The 15158-nt window shown below is 38.2% G+C and overlaps 1 protein-coding gene across 8 annotated transcripts in view; it reads right to left on the bottom strand.

Moving 5' to 3' along the window:
* Positions 1 to 15158, bottom strand: part of LOC6573977 (tropomodulin) — a 52610-nt gene that overhangs the window by 23980 nt on the left and 13472 nt on the right. The window contains exons 1-2 of one of the 8 annotated variants that reach the window (XM_015167210.3): positions 11490 to 11560; positions 9914 to 10270 (exon numbers count right to left, since the gene is read on the bottom strand). The exons of the other annotated variants lie outside the window; for them this stretch is intronic. Coding sequence (XP_015022696.2) covers positions 9914 to 10036 — 123 coding nt within the window. The 5' untranslated portion in view covers positions 10037 to 10270; positions 11490 to 11560. Of the gene's footprint in view, positions 1 to 9913; positions 10271 to 11489; positions 11561 to 15158 lie in introns of those variants that run through there. 8 annotated transcript variants of the gene reach the window in all.

Here is a 15158-nt window from a genome sequence, read left to right as displayed (position 1 = left end):
GCGCTAGAAGTGAGCAGCGTGCGCGCAAAGTTCTGGCTGCATTCAAGCCAGAGCAAAAAGGAAAAACAACAACAACAACAACAACAAATGCAATGCTAGAAGAAAATATATACTCACATTGCATTTTGCATTCAGTTCAGTTAAGTTCAGTTCAGTTTAAGGAATATCGAAATATGCAATAATAATTATTAAGTTAAGCGCGCGCTTTAAACAATTTTCGTTGCCTACTTTATAGGGCGCGACTCGGCCAACTGCAGCGGCAATGAGGCGTCCCTGAGTGCTTTGGGGCGTGGCGAATGGCTTTAGTTCGTATTGATTTCCAGTTCACACACACTGGCGGTCCTTTAGCGTTTTTTAGTGCTTTAGGCTTGTTATTTCTTGTTGGTTTTGTTTTGCTTTTGTGATTTTCTTTTTTTCTTTTTTTTTTTTTGGCTACGGCACACAGTTTATTGTTTTCTTTTGGCCGCTTGAGCCGTGCTGCTCGCACTTGAGAGCCATATACACACTTGACCCCATTTGCCGAGAGACATTACAATAGGCGTGCCCAGTGGGCGTATGTGAGGGCCTTGGCTGGGCAAGCATTTAAATTGACATGCTCGAGGCTTGCCGAAGGGTTTCACTTTAAAAACTTTCAAAATGTTGCCAAATTTTTCTAATAATTTACAGTGCCTGTGAGTGTGTGTGTGTGCGTGTGGGTGTGCCTAATTGATAGCCGTCTGTTTGACCAACTGGAAATTAAAGTTTCATCTGCTAGCCAAGGAATTTATATTTTAATATGAGCATAGGCAAAGTTTTCAAAAACTTTTCAATTAAATGAAATTATTTTTCCAGATTGTTACCCAAGTCCCGTTCAACAATTTGCTCTTCGCTCTAACTGAATTTATTTTTGAAGAATCTCAAAAGGTTTTCATTTAATCCACATAGTTTAGAGGGTGGGGAGCGTAGGCGTTGGGCAAACGTCGTATTCATATCTTAAGAACTTTGCAAACGATATCACTGAATAATCAAAAACCGTATTAACCGAGCTAAATATAACTAAAAAATGGAAAATTAATTGAATTAGAATCGAAGCATTTTAATTGAATTGTATTCAATTATTATTACATAACGCGTACATTCGAACAATAATAGTTTTAGCTATCGTATACACACCTTTTAGTGTCTATAAATGGGATAATGTTAGTATATAGGGCTTAATGAAAGACATGTGACAAGATTTACTGTATGTGTAGTTAGAGCTGAACAAGTAAAATCCAATTATATAAACGAATAACGAATATCGAATAATATCGAATTACATATGAATCAAATAAATGTTAAACAATTCAATACAAAAAAAAAAAAAAAAAAAAAAAAAACGATTATAGTTTTATTTAAATTGAGTGTGAAGTCACTTTAACAAAGGCTAAAAGAATATATTTGGGTCATCTAGTAAATCTAGTAAAATATTTTCAAATACGGGCTGTCATTCTTTCAAGCTATTGAAAATACGGGAGTTCTTTGTGGAGAAAAGTTGCTCCACATTTAATTAAAAAAAAAAAAACAGTCGAAAGAGTGACCAATCCTTAGAGGAGTATATCATGGGACACTTGCAAATCAAAACCATTATAAACACAGTCCAACTTATATAAAACATTCAAAACTATAAACACACATCAAATTCTAAGCCTCATACATAAACACTCGCATTTAACACTCCCACAACTCCTAAGAAGGCTTAAGAGACTCTTCGTTGACCAACTCCCCAAGCGCACTTTAACCAACAGAGCAAAGCAGTGTTTCAGAAGCTCACACAGAATGAAAGTTTAATTTCAAATAAAAGTTGTCAACCAAAAAAAAAATTAAAAAAAACAAAAATAAACATTTATATATATATATATATATATATATATATATATATATATAAATACTCATATTTTTAGCACTGCATGTATACCTTAAAATGCAGCTGCAGCCGCAGTGATGCAAAATGTAAAAGTTTTATAAAATGAAGCTACTTTGTGACATGTTAATAATTTATGTAGCACAGAAAATAAATATAGAAAGAAATATAAGGTATTCAAGGCTTGAAGATACCCTAGAGTTTCTATTTCAAATACTCATATACATATATGTATAACAGAGATCTGCATGAATGGCAAAGACCCTATGCGAAGGAGCAATGCTCAAAATACACTGAGTGGCGTTGGCTGTTAAGCCGAAAAAGTTGAGTGAAAAACTGTGCTTGCAGAAGACTCGAGAAAACCGTCGTGTGTTTAGAAACACATACACGCACACGCTCACACACATAGACTTTCGTTGTCACGAAATGAAAATGAACTGCGAAGTGCGAAGACTATGCATGAGTGACTCGATACAGAAACTCAGTCAACTTGTTGTGCGACGCTCACTCACTTAACTGAATTCAATTTGAAGTTATTCTATTTGACACATGCTACAAGTGAACCCTACCAGACCACTAAGCCCAAAGGTAAGGGAATGAGACATGCCATAGGTATATTTTAAAAATCCTTCTCAAATAATCCTAATTTTTGGCTCATTTAATTGTCTCCAGATTGCGAATCGTGACCAAACCCGTCTAAATTATTTTGTCTTCTAGGGAGACTGATAAGTAAGTAGAATCAATATTATATAATTAATACATAGAGGAATGATTTTATTCGAGGGACTCAGCCAATATCATTTGACAGAGAGTGGTTCAATATGCCATTTGAGAGATATCATAGTCAAAAAGTGATGTCAACAAATTTACTTGAATCAAATAAAATTGTTATTGACAACATCAAAATAATTGTATTTTTCCTTGGTTAAAAAAAAAAAAAAAAAAAATATGAGCAGGGCAACGCATGAAGTCTTTAAGAGCCGTGTACCACATTCTGGCAAAAATAAAATATTTTTTTCATAAAAAGAGGTCAACATAAAATGCGCAACCCTTGCAATTATTTGACCATATTTGGTTTGCATGAAACTAAGTCCAGTGCTTCAAGCATACTACAAATATTTACATAGAAATATATTCAGTTAAAAGTGAAGTGGATTCAATACAATCTTAGCTTTGGCCCTTGACTAAAAAAGCAATAATAAATGCAGAAATTAACAGCAATTTAAGTACTGCAAAATGTTGAAGCTGATGTCAAGTTTCAGGAGTTTTTCCAGCAGTGGCAAGCACTTGCATGCAATCATGCTGTCAGCCCGATTGCTAAATATTCTATCCAATGGCCCAACGGCAACAAAGAACAACTCCGAGTGCTGTGGAGCCGTCAATGACCTCGTTACAAGCCAAAGTCTTGATGCACTTTTCAATCATTTCTTGGCCATTCCATAAATACCATTGGTCATCGCATTATTTGCGCCTTGCATTTAAAATGACGTGTTAAAGGCCAGTCAAGGCCTTTAACCACAACAACAGCAGCAGCAGCAGCAGCAGCAGAATTGTTGAATTCAGTAAATTTTCCATTTAGCAGCTGTGGGACAAGCGGTCTTAAATTGAGCACAACAAGCCTCAGCCGGACGCCTTTGTGTCACACCCAGAGCAACCGTAATGGTAACTTTTGGCACTCGGCCAAATGCAAAGAAAGCTGTGCAACAAGCGAGCTGTCGTTTGGCCACACACAGCCACCCCCAGCCCCAACCCTCATTACCCCCAATCCCCTCACAACCCTTTGGCTGTGCCTAGCCTGCAGGTTGGACCACGTCTTTGGTTTGTTTTTACTGTGGCAAGCTGTCTGAGCTTTACAAGCACAACGACATGGCCAGCAGCAGCAGGAGCAGCAGCAGCAGGAGGAGGAAGAGGAGGAGCAGCAGCAACAACATTCGCTGTAATGCCGCCAAATGGCATTTTTGTTATTGTTTTGCACATTTTGTGTTTATTGCAGCGAGTTAAACTGCTCGGCCGAAGGCGCTACAAGGGCGGCGAGTCGCCTCGGTTCCCCATCTTTGCCAAATTTGGCCAAGACGAGAACGCCCAAAATATCTGTATATATGTGTGTGCAGCAGTTCCATAGTATGTGAATTTACTGTTGCGCGTGTGTTCGTGCATGTGCGTGGAATTGAAAATCGCTTAAAATGCCTGACAGTCAATTTCTCAGTGGCGCAGCAGCTGTAAATGTGAGTGAAGAGTGCTGAAAACAGACTAATTATCCATATACTATATATAGCAATACCATACATATATATATATATATATATATGTATATATATAAACACGTATATATGTATGTATACATTCATATATAATACAAATGAATTTCTAATATTTATTTGCTCTCGTTGATTTTGTGACATTTTCACTTTGATCTGTGACGGACGGCAAGTTCTTTGCCAAAGTCACGTCCTTGTTCTTTTGCGCACAATTGAAACCATCCCGAAAATCATAACTAATTAGACGTGAATTAATGACTGCAAGAGCGACAGAGACAGCCAGCGGGGCAGAGAGCGGCGGAGAGAGTGGGAAAGAGAGAGCGGAAATGCTGTGCACAGCTGACGAAAATGTGACAAAACAATGTGGCAGCTTGGACAGCAACTGGGCAACTTTGGATGGGCAGCTGGGCAGCTGAGCAGCGGCATTAGCTTCACAGATTTTGATTTAATGCACAAGGCTGTCGCCGCCATCAATGCTGGGGAATGATGCTGACAGGCGACAGTGCCACAAGCAGCGCTGCAAATAGCCTTCGCAGATGCAATAGACCTTTTGCCCGAGGGGCAGCAACAAAATAACAGCATACAATAAATAAACAACGAACCAGCAAGGAGAAAGAACAAAATCATGTTGTTTATTTTCTATTCTAGTGTTGGCTGGCTCGCACTCTTAGTCCATGCTCTTAAGAGCATCAAGAGCAACACCATCACGCTCCAGAGCAGCAGCAGGCAGCCAGAGCAATTGAGCACCAATACCAGCGTGCTCACGCACACAGCTGCAGCTGGCCATGCATGAGTGTGCGGGCGAGCCACACGGCGTATGCGCAATTCGCTTTGGTTCTGTGCCAACGCGCTATACTTGGAGATCAACGGAAAAATTGCTGATTTTTTGCCAGAAATTATTTATAACTGCTTGTTCATACACAAGAAACCACACACACACACACGCAGGCACAGACACAGCGCACGTGTGTGTGAGTGTGCGCTGCGTGTTGTATTTTCGATATATTTGCTCTCTTCAATGGCCGTTAACTTGACAAGTAAATACAGAAAACAAATATAAATATCCACAATAAAGAGCAAATTATGACGGAACAAAGAGAGGCTAGCAAATACAGTATAAATGTTTAAATTCAATAAAAATATAGCTAATTACTTACTACGTATTCACATAGAAGCCAAGTGTGTTTACCTATTAATTGGCATTGCTTACCTAAAAGAATCAAAGAGAAGAGAAGAGAGAGAGAGAGAAAAAAGAAACGTTAGAAATATATTTGGAAAGTTTAACACATATTTATATTTATATATGTTTTGTGTATATGTACCTAGAGATCATGAAAAATTTAATTATTTGATTTATTGCTAAATAAAATATTGAAGATATACATATAATAGATATAATGAGCATGATTCACATATCCCATTGCTATAAAATTTCTATAGAGCAATTTGGTATTAAGTGCTCAAGTGGTAAAAATACCTTCGAAATTTTGTAAGACTTAAGCCGATTGCCTTAAAGGCTTTAAGTGTAATTATTCAGTGACAGAGCATTTGCGATTTGACATATCCTATCTGCAATGATCCGTTCTATGGCGAAACTATTTTCTTAGAATATTCTACTTGTCTATAATGTATATCTACACTGAAAACAATTTGAATACAATTTATGTTTGATGAAAGTGGTTAAGAAATGGCAAAACTACATTATCAAATAATAAAAAAAACTATGTACAAATTAACAAAAAATAAATATATAAAAAGATAACAAAAATTAAAAAAAAACAGAAATTTTATTAAATAAAAAAATAATAAATAATGAATAATTAAATTAATAAAAAAATTTAATAAAAAGTATATACAAAAAATACAATGAAAAGTATATAAAGTAAACTTAATTTAATTTCTAGTAAATGTATACTATAAATGTAAAAATTCACAAATGAAATGTAAATTTATTTAAAGATATAATAAAAAATTAAAAAAAAATGTTAATAATAATATTAAAAAAATGTTAATAAATAAATAATAAATGAATATTAAGCTAATAATAAAAAATTAATTATAAATAAATAGAATAAAAGTCTGTATATACTAAATTTTTATGAAAATTTATATTTGCACACAATTTTTAAAAAATACTTTTACTGAAAATTTTGTTAGTCTTAATCTAAATTTAAATTAATTATGTATTAAATATATTAAATTAAAACTGATCATAAATTAAATTAAATTAAAAGTTTAAGATAATTATAAGATTCTTGTCGATACCATATCAGCCATAATATATTCCTATAAAATGTTTTCACTCTGTACACAATCTTTGAAAATCATCTGAAAATTGTTTTCCTCCATATCTGGCAACAGCTTTAATATGGCCTAGCTCACCACTGATTGCTTGCTTCATTGCCACAATTCGCATCAGCTGGCAGCCAATTCTCAAGCAAAGGCCAAAATGCTTCAAATCAATTAGCCTTTTACTGAACTCGGAACCCCCGCAGCCATGCCATGCGATGAAATGCCGTGCCATGCGATGCTTGCGGCCATTGAGCAGCCTTTTGCAACTTAATGGTGCAAAATGAGTGGCAGTGCCACGCCCCCAGCTCTAAGGCCATGTACCACTTGAGGGCAGCGAATATTTTATGCGAGTCAGCCAAATAAAACGAATGTTGAGGTTTTAACTTTTTCGCCAGCCTTGGCATGTGGCAAGCGAAAAATACAATGCTTAATTAATGTACCTATGTGTGTGCGTGTGTGAGTGGGTGTGTGTGTAAGTGTGTGGGTGTTACACATCAAAAAAAGTAAAAGGAGCAGACGCGTCAGTTTTAATTAAAAGATAAAATTGCCTAGTTTAACACACATTAAATTAGAGCAACAGACAGAGTGAGAAAGAGAGAGAGAGAATTAGAATGAGAGAGAAATAACGAGTCTCAAATCGCATGAAATAATAAAACTGGCAATGAAATTAACAAAACAGAAAAAAAGGAAAGTAAAAATGAAAACACCTAAAGTCAGAATTTCAGCTGGAGTCCTCGCACATGAGAAGAACAACAGAACGGCAAATGCAGGAGAATGAAATGTTAGGAAAAAGCCGGAAAAAAAGCGAAATAGAAGACGGAACGGGAAATGGGGCGCCGGTGCGGAAACTCTGCACTGCGATAGCCTTTGTAGCCAGCTTGATTGCTGCCATGAAAAACCCAGTGCGAACTGGAGCTGAACTACCTGGCAGGCGGTACCTGACAGTCGTTGAGGGGCGTGGCAGGAACGTCAATGCTTGCTCTCTGGCTTCATTTGAAGCAAGCGCCAAAATGCCACCGGGTAAATCCAAACGTCGGGTTAACAAGTGTGCCCCAGCAGCAACAACAATAAAAGCCAGTAATGATGCACATGGTGAGTGGTGGAATGGGCGAAGGGGGAGGGGGGAGGGAACATGGAACAAGGTGGGTTTAAGGGCAGGTAATGCCAGCTGGCAGCGGTAGCTTTTATAGATATACACAAATACATATACATATATAAACAGACATATACATATATGGATATATATTTATATACTTAAATATGTGTGTGTGTGTGTGTGCATGCCACTGTGTTGGTATATTAAGTGAAATGAAATCCTGTTAAGAGAAACAATGAAGCTATTAAAAAATACATACATATCTGTCAGTGTATGTGTGTGTGTTTGTGTGTCTGTGTGTGTTTACTCTCACGTATGTATATAAGCAATATCTGCTGGTAAACCTCATAATAACGTTTAATAAATACTTTACAGCTTGATTGATTGCAGGTGCGCCCGTCTGCGACAGGTGAGTGCGGCTTAAGGACGCTTAAGTAGCTGTTGCTGTTGTTGTTGCTCTCGCTGTTTCCCCTGCTGCCACCCGCGCTGTTAGTCGAAGTAATTTATGCGCCCAGAAACTCGCTGTCGTATGGCAGAGCCACCGCAGATTGGGTCCCATGTGGCTGAATATAATCAATGTGCCGCCCGCCCATTGTGTGCTTATGTTTATCCTTTGGCTATGGCTCCAGATCTGGCTCTGGCTCTGGCTCGGGCTCTGGCTCTGGCTCTAGCTGTGGCTCCGACTCGGGTGAATCGCCTCAGCTTGCAATGGAAACTCACTGACCTGGAAAATTTCTAACGCCGTTTGCTTTGCCTCTGCTGGCCAAGCGATGGCTGAAAGTGTTTTAAGGACGTCAGTTTGTGTGTTTTTTCCTCTTTGCCGAAGGACGAAACCCTTTTGTGCTCGAACGAATGTATGTGCATAGCATTAGAAGTGTGCCCGCCAGCAGCATTTAACATAGTAGTAGTAGTAGCTCTGTGAGCCGCGAGCCGTGAGCCATGAGCCGCGAGTTGTGGCACGCCACTTGATTAATGTCCAAAGCGCGCAGGTTATTTTTAGTCGCATTAAAAGTTAATCAAGTGCAAAGCACAACAAAATGCTTCGCTTAATTAGCAGAGCTCCTTCTAAAAGTATATTTCCAAGCACACACACACACACACACACACATATATACATATATATCTCTGCGCGAGCTGTGATATGTTTGTTTTGTCCTGTTCGCAACGTATTTACAAAGAAAATAAATATTTTTCATTTTGTTTTTGCCAAAATCAAGTAATTCGTCTCTATTGGCCTTTGTTGGCCAGCAAATCGAGAGACGTCACTCTCGACATCTGTGTCCGGCATTCATTTTGGCCAACTTTCAATCTGTCGCATTTATTTGTCAGCTTCAAATGTTGAACGGAGTGGGCGTACGTACGCTGGTCATGCGATTGCCTTTCATTACTTGACGCATCTAAAAGCTACTCAGACTGACTCACGCACACAGACACACTTCCTATTGGCAAACACATACATAGAAAATTACAATAGCGAGGGCGAATTGAGAAATATTTCTATTTTTATGATATTTATGCAAACAAGATAAGCTTTTTATTTATTAAGCGTTTATATGAAAAGTTTGCAGAATTTCCTAGGGATTTTTATTCCATTGAATACCTATGAATACTGCTGAATACTATATCGATCGTAAGGTAAGGCCCAAATGCTTAGTTAATAATTTGCATAAAAGAAATATATTCATATATAATATTCATTTAGTTTAATGTGAATTAATTATACATAAATTAGTTTATATATTTGAGGAAACTCACGAAAGAGTAATGAAACGTAAAGAGTATATATACATTCATGTAAATAATATAGTAGAGTCCCGATATTTCAAAATGGTAACAGGATCAGTTTTTTTTCTTTCGATTCACACTGAAATTTAATCATTAAGAATGCATTTCTCTCAAGAGGATAGAATTTTTTCGATTTATCGCGATTTTCGATTTGTCGGAGTACAAATTATAGAGGCTCAACTGTAGTATTACATATATGTTAATATGTATATTAAATAAATAAATGTTAAAAAAAAGGAATAAATATTAAATAAATATTATATTACTATATATACAATAGAATAATGCTCAAATATGCAATATAAAATATACATAAGTAGTAATATTATATATATTAACTTATATTTTAGATGCATGCAAATTTGCTACACCAATACAAATTAATATGCTTTAATAAAATGATAAATAAATTATTATTATTTAATAGTTTATTTGCAAAGTATTCAAATACTATTTTCAATATATTTTAAATTTCTATATCCTTTCGAAAGTCTCTACATCTCATTTAATTCAAGGCAAGCTAAAAACTTTGCATATTTCATAGAGTTTAGAGAGCGCACACTTATTGAACCGCCCTCGCATTTGCGACTCCTCGCTCACCTTGGTGGTGCGCGTCTTGCGCCATTGCGAAGTTTTCTTCGTTGTTGTTGTTGTCTCCTCTTGCTCAATGACGTCATTGTCGTTGTCGTCGTTGAGGCTCTTGTCATTGGCAGTGTCTGCCATATTGTAGAGTGTTTATGTTTGTGTTTTAATCCTGAGAGGTGACAAGTGTTATCCTTATCCTTATGCTTACGCGCTGCTTTGTGTGCTTTTGTTAATTTGTGAGTTTATTTCATGGCTCTCAGGAATTCCTCTTGGCACTCGAACACGAACAAACTTTGCGACTTCCAATTCTCTGCGGTATTATTTACTCAATCTATATGGACACTTTTTTCATTTCGCTTTCACTCATTTTCACTGGAAACACATTATTATATTAATTCGTTGCGATATTTTGTTGAGCACATATCATATATATACATACATATATACATATACATATATATGAAATATATAAAGCATTCTGCTGATTCGACTTGAAATTTATTAGTGTAGCTGCCTTGAGGCGCATTTTGGCCAACAATTTGCTTTGTTGTTGTTAAATGAAAACGAATTGTTTGCATAATATGCACAGATATAATTAATAAAAGTATGAAAAAGATAATATAAATAAACGCTGCCTGCCAAAAGGAATTTTCAATTTATTTGGGCAAACATTAAACGTAATGGCACATGAGCTAGCCAGGCAATTAAGGGAAATTATAGAAATAGTTCTAATAAAATAGAGCAACACAAATCGTAAATTTCCAAACACAAATTTTGCTTCTTTATATTCAATAAAAATGTCATTTCAATAAGAGCTTGTGGTCTCGGTCTGCTCTATTTGATGGCCAAGTTTAAACCAAATCAAAGCAACTCGCAGCCCATCGGGAGATGCCTTATGATACTTAAGTAAGACCGGACATTGTGGCTCTGCACGCACACACACGCACACACACTCCCTCAATAGTTGAAAGCAATTTCTATTTGTGGAATTCCCATTTGCCATTTTAACTCGGAAAACTATTCATGTGCGTCCAACTCACAAAGTTGGCCAAAATGCGAGACAAGCGAGCAGGTGGCCAATTGGGTTCGACAGCAGATTAAAGGGAAATGGAAATGGAGTAAAAAAAATCCAAGTAAAAACTTTCAAAACGGTGTTATCAAATGTAGAGACACGTCTGCCATTACATTTGATTGGCTTAAAAATAAAATTGTTAAGGGCTTTTCCGCTGACCAGCTCCAAATGCATTTTTCATGTGTTTTCATTTAATGTTTGATATCATTGTTAAATGTTCTTTGAGTTGTTTGCTTTGTTTTCGATTTTTTTTTAATTGATTTTCTGTAGTGCACTGTTTTGTATGCTGTATGTGTGTGTGTTGTGAATTTATGTTGCGCTATGTTGATTTTTTATAAGACTTTTTTTTTTTTTTTTTAGCTGCGTTTGTGTTTCATTGTTGTTGTTGTTGTTGAATTGCACTTGTTGTAGTTGTTTTTGGTATGTGTATTTTGGATATTTGTTTTTAGCTTTTTTTTTTTTAATAACGCGTGGGTGTTTTGTTTGTTTGTTGTTGTATTTGTTGTTGTTGTTGTATACCAGTAGAGTATATGCAGTGTTATTGTGTGGTTTTATCGCCTTCATATGCATGCAAATTTCAAATGCTAAAAATTCAACTGGGCCATCAGGCAGGCTGGCTGGCTGGCTGGTTGGCTGGCTGGCTGACTGGCTGGCAGTCCACAATAGCAATAGCAGCGGCAGCAGCAGACGCGCTCGCGCTCGCAACGAACTGAGTTTGCTTGATTTTCAGCTGAGGCAGCCAGCCAGCCAGCGAGCGAGCGAAGCAAGCAGCCAGCAGCCAGCCCGAGGACTATTCTGGGTGGGGGGGGGGGTGTGTCTGCTCAGCAGAGGTGTGCGGAGGAGGGGGGCCCGCCTGGCGAGAGGCAGCCGCTAATAGAGCGGCGCACACAATCAACACTTAATGTTGCCGCGGGGACGCAGCGGCAGACTAACACAATTTGCTCATAATCTTAAAAATGAAATGCTTCACAGAGACACACACAGGCATTTGAATACATATATATGTATGTGTGTGTGTGTGTGTGTGTGTGCATGTGTATGGCCACTTTAAATTATACACTTTTGAAAATGTGTGCGCAAAAATATTTGCCGCTTTACATTTTGGGTTCTTCTTTATATTATGATTATTCGTTTGCTTCGTATTTTTTTGCTATTCGCCTCTTTTTTTATTTCTTTTATTTTATTTGTTTTTTTGCAGGCCGTCAACGCGACGTATGCGTAATGTGAACGTTTGTATTCAGGAGGGGGCGGCTGCTGGCTATGCCGCTAGAGAGTGGAATAAAATTGGCTTTCAGCGAACTTGCGAATACACGAACAGGTGAATTTCTGTTGACCACACTCGCTTGAAAAATTATAGCGAATTCCTTAACATTTTCTGTCTTAACCGCGCGCAAAACACGAAAAACACGAAAAACAAATTTCGACGGGTAGTAAAAAATGCGAGAGAGATATATAAAACAAATTTCAAATTTCAAATAAAAAATCAGACAACAAGAAATGTTTGATTGTGATTTTATATGTCTAGCCGCAAAGACTCGCTTGCCAACGGCTCCGTGCGCTAGCTGCTGCGCGTGGCACTCAACTGAACTGATCCGAAGTGAACTGAACTGACGCTAGGATTTGGCTGTCGTTTACGGCTTCCAGCTGTAGCCGGGTCGCCTCTGGCAGCGCCTGGCAGCGCCTGCAGCTGGCCAGTTGCGTCGTTCTTGGCCTTTGTTTCTCACCTTTGTGTGTGCAGCGCAAATTGTTAAGCAAATTCTGCGTAAATATATGTATAATCATATTGTTGTTGTTGTTGTTGTTGTTGCTGTTGCTGTTGTTGTTGTTGTTTTGCTGTAAGTAAATCACGCAGTGGACAACCTTGTCGCGTGAACAGTTTATTGCGTTGCGAGCTCTGCTCGACTATTTGTCACACTGTCTAATTATAGGCAGAGCAAATCATCTGCTCACCTATATCTGCACACACAACTGAGCATATCGTGTATATCTATCTAATAGCAATGGCTGTCTCCATAATTATCACAAATATATTGCCAATCTCGACTGGGGCCATCGCAAATTGCCGTAATGCGAAATGCCAACAATTTGCGCTGCTTGTCTTGGCCAGGCTCAGGCTCATTGCTCAGCGCTAATTGTTCCCATCGATTTGCCTTCGAAATCTGCCATGGCCAACTGCAACAACTGCAACAACTGCAGCGGCTGTCGATGCGGATGCGACTCTTTGGCCATGTCTCAGTGGAGCTTGTCAAACTGTCAGCGATTTTGCCTCGCCGCAGCCAACAACGGAAAAGCAATTAAAACAGTCAACTTTGCCCGTTCACAACAACAAGTTGACATATTTCTAATTAATATACAAGTAATTTAGTTTATTTCAGTCTCGCTCAAACTAAAGCAAACAGCAAACAGCAAGAGTGAAGGTGCTTCGCATATATTTATTTATACAGGCAGCATGTGGAATTGTTTTATTTAATTTTGATTTTCCTCGTTCTCAAAATATGCATCAATCTTAAAGCAAAGGCTGTATATTTAAATATATATATATATATATTTATATATATACAGAGCATACATAAATAAGGCCTTCCCAGTTGATCCCACAATTTTTTAGCTTTTGTCTGCATAAATTCTATTTATTATTGTGTTAATTTTTTGTGCTTTAATTATTCAATAAATCGTATTATTCTCGTCAGTGTCGATTAAATTATTTAAAACGAGTTGTTGTCTTTTAATTAAAAGAAAATTTTAAATTGCATTGACAACGCGCTGGAGGCTACGCTGGAGCCCTAAATCCTCGACTGCTCTGACTGTTCGTCCCTTAAGTCGTATAATTAATTGTTTATTTTCACTCGCCAAGTTTACACAAAAGTTTCATCTCAAGTCGCCAGAATAAATCGCGAAGCTAGCGCCTTGCCCCCTGCCCCTGCCCATGCCCCTGCCTCAGCGCCTGCGGCTACTGCTGCTGCTGATGCTGCTGTTCGTCTCGCCTCTGTTCTCCTCTTTTACAGCTGCTGCACAAAAATAAACAACAACAAACGAATTGTAGGCTCAACGCCTGCTAAATATAACGCGTTGAAAACTGTTCCAAAAAAAGAAAGAAATTAAATATTATTTATAGCCAACGCAACAAAGCTAAAGCAACAAAGCAACAGCAACAAAATCGATGCGCGTTGAATTCATTTCGAATTTGAATACTTTTCGACGCAACTGTTGCCTGTGTGTGGCTACACACAATGGTGTATAAATCGGTCTACACCAAATGCACATACATTCGGTTGCCTTATCTATACAGGGTATGCGACACACGTACTCACTCTAAAGAATTAAATTTAGCTTGTCAACTTCTGTTATCCCATATACAAAGTCAATTCTCATATACAGTTTACTGACTGTACGTCATAGTCAATTTCAACTGTAGTTTTCAACAACTAGCTCTGGCTTTGCTATGGTATGTGGCAGTCTGGCACAGTGGAGCCTGAAGCGATTTCACATATTTTTCATTTTGGGGTCAGCTGATATTTGGCTCAGATCAATATGCGAACGTATTTGATTTTCTGTTGCATTCAGAAACAACAAGAATGGCCCCCTAGCGTTAATATTCAGCGATATGAAAACTATTTTTTTTTATTTGTTGGTCTCCCAGTTATTGGCGTATCCGAGCCGAGGGCAACGGCTTCCATTCGATGACTTCGGCCGGCCGCCCCTTCCGCCCCCCTCCGCCTGCTGTGAGTTGTTGTAAAAATAGTTGTTTGTAAACAAATGCAGACGGGGAACGAAAGTACTTTGACCTCGCCTCGCTGCTCAGCTGCCTGAGCACTCTGGCTGTATATCATTTTATCAAATTTACCTGTGCATATGCATATATATGTACCTGCGCACAGTTTGAGGGGCACTTCACAGTGGATGGTGTGGTGAGTTTCGGTTCTCTTGGCAGGCAGCTGCGCCACGCCCACGCTTTCGTGTCAGAAATGATCATTGACATTGTCGCGCTGAAGGTGTTTTACACCAATACACACATACGCACACACATACACACTCAAAGGTGTGCTCTCACAGGTGGCGGCAGCTAAGAGCACCTCGGCGCAGCTTCAAAATTTCTCTTCCCAGTACACTAATTAGCTCTTTGACACACATACACGCACACACAGACACAGGCACACCTGCTGCTCCCCGAGTGGCCATTGGAAGAGT

This window comes from Drosophila mojavensis, unplaced genomic scaffold, assembly GCF_018153725.1.
Source record: "Drosophila mojavensis isolate 15081-1352.22 unplaced genomic scaffold, ASM1815372v1 contig_277, whole genome shotgun sequence".
In the NCBI taxonomy this organism is placed as follows: Eukaryota; Metazoa; Arthropoda; class Insecta; order Diptera; family Drosophilidae; genus Drosophila; species Drosophila mojavensis.
The sequence above is the reverse complement of the archived record's forward strand: the minus strand, read 5'-3'. Positions and strand labels throughout refer to the sequence as shown.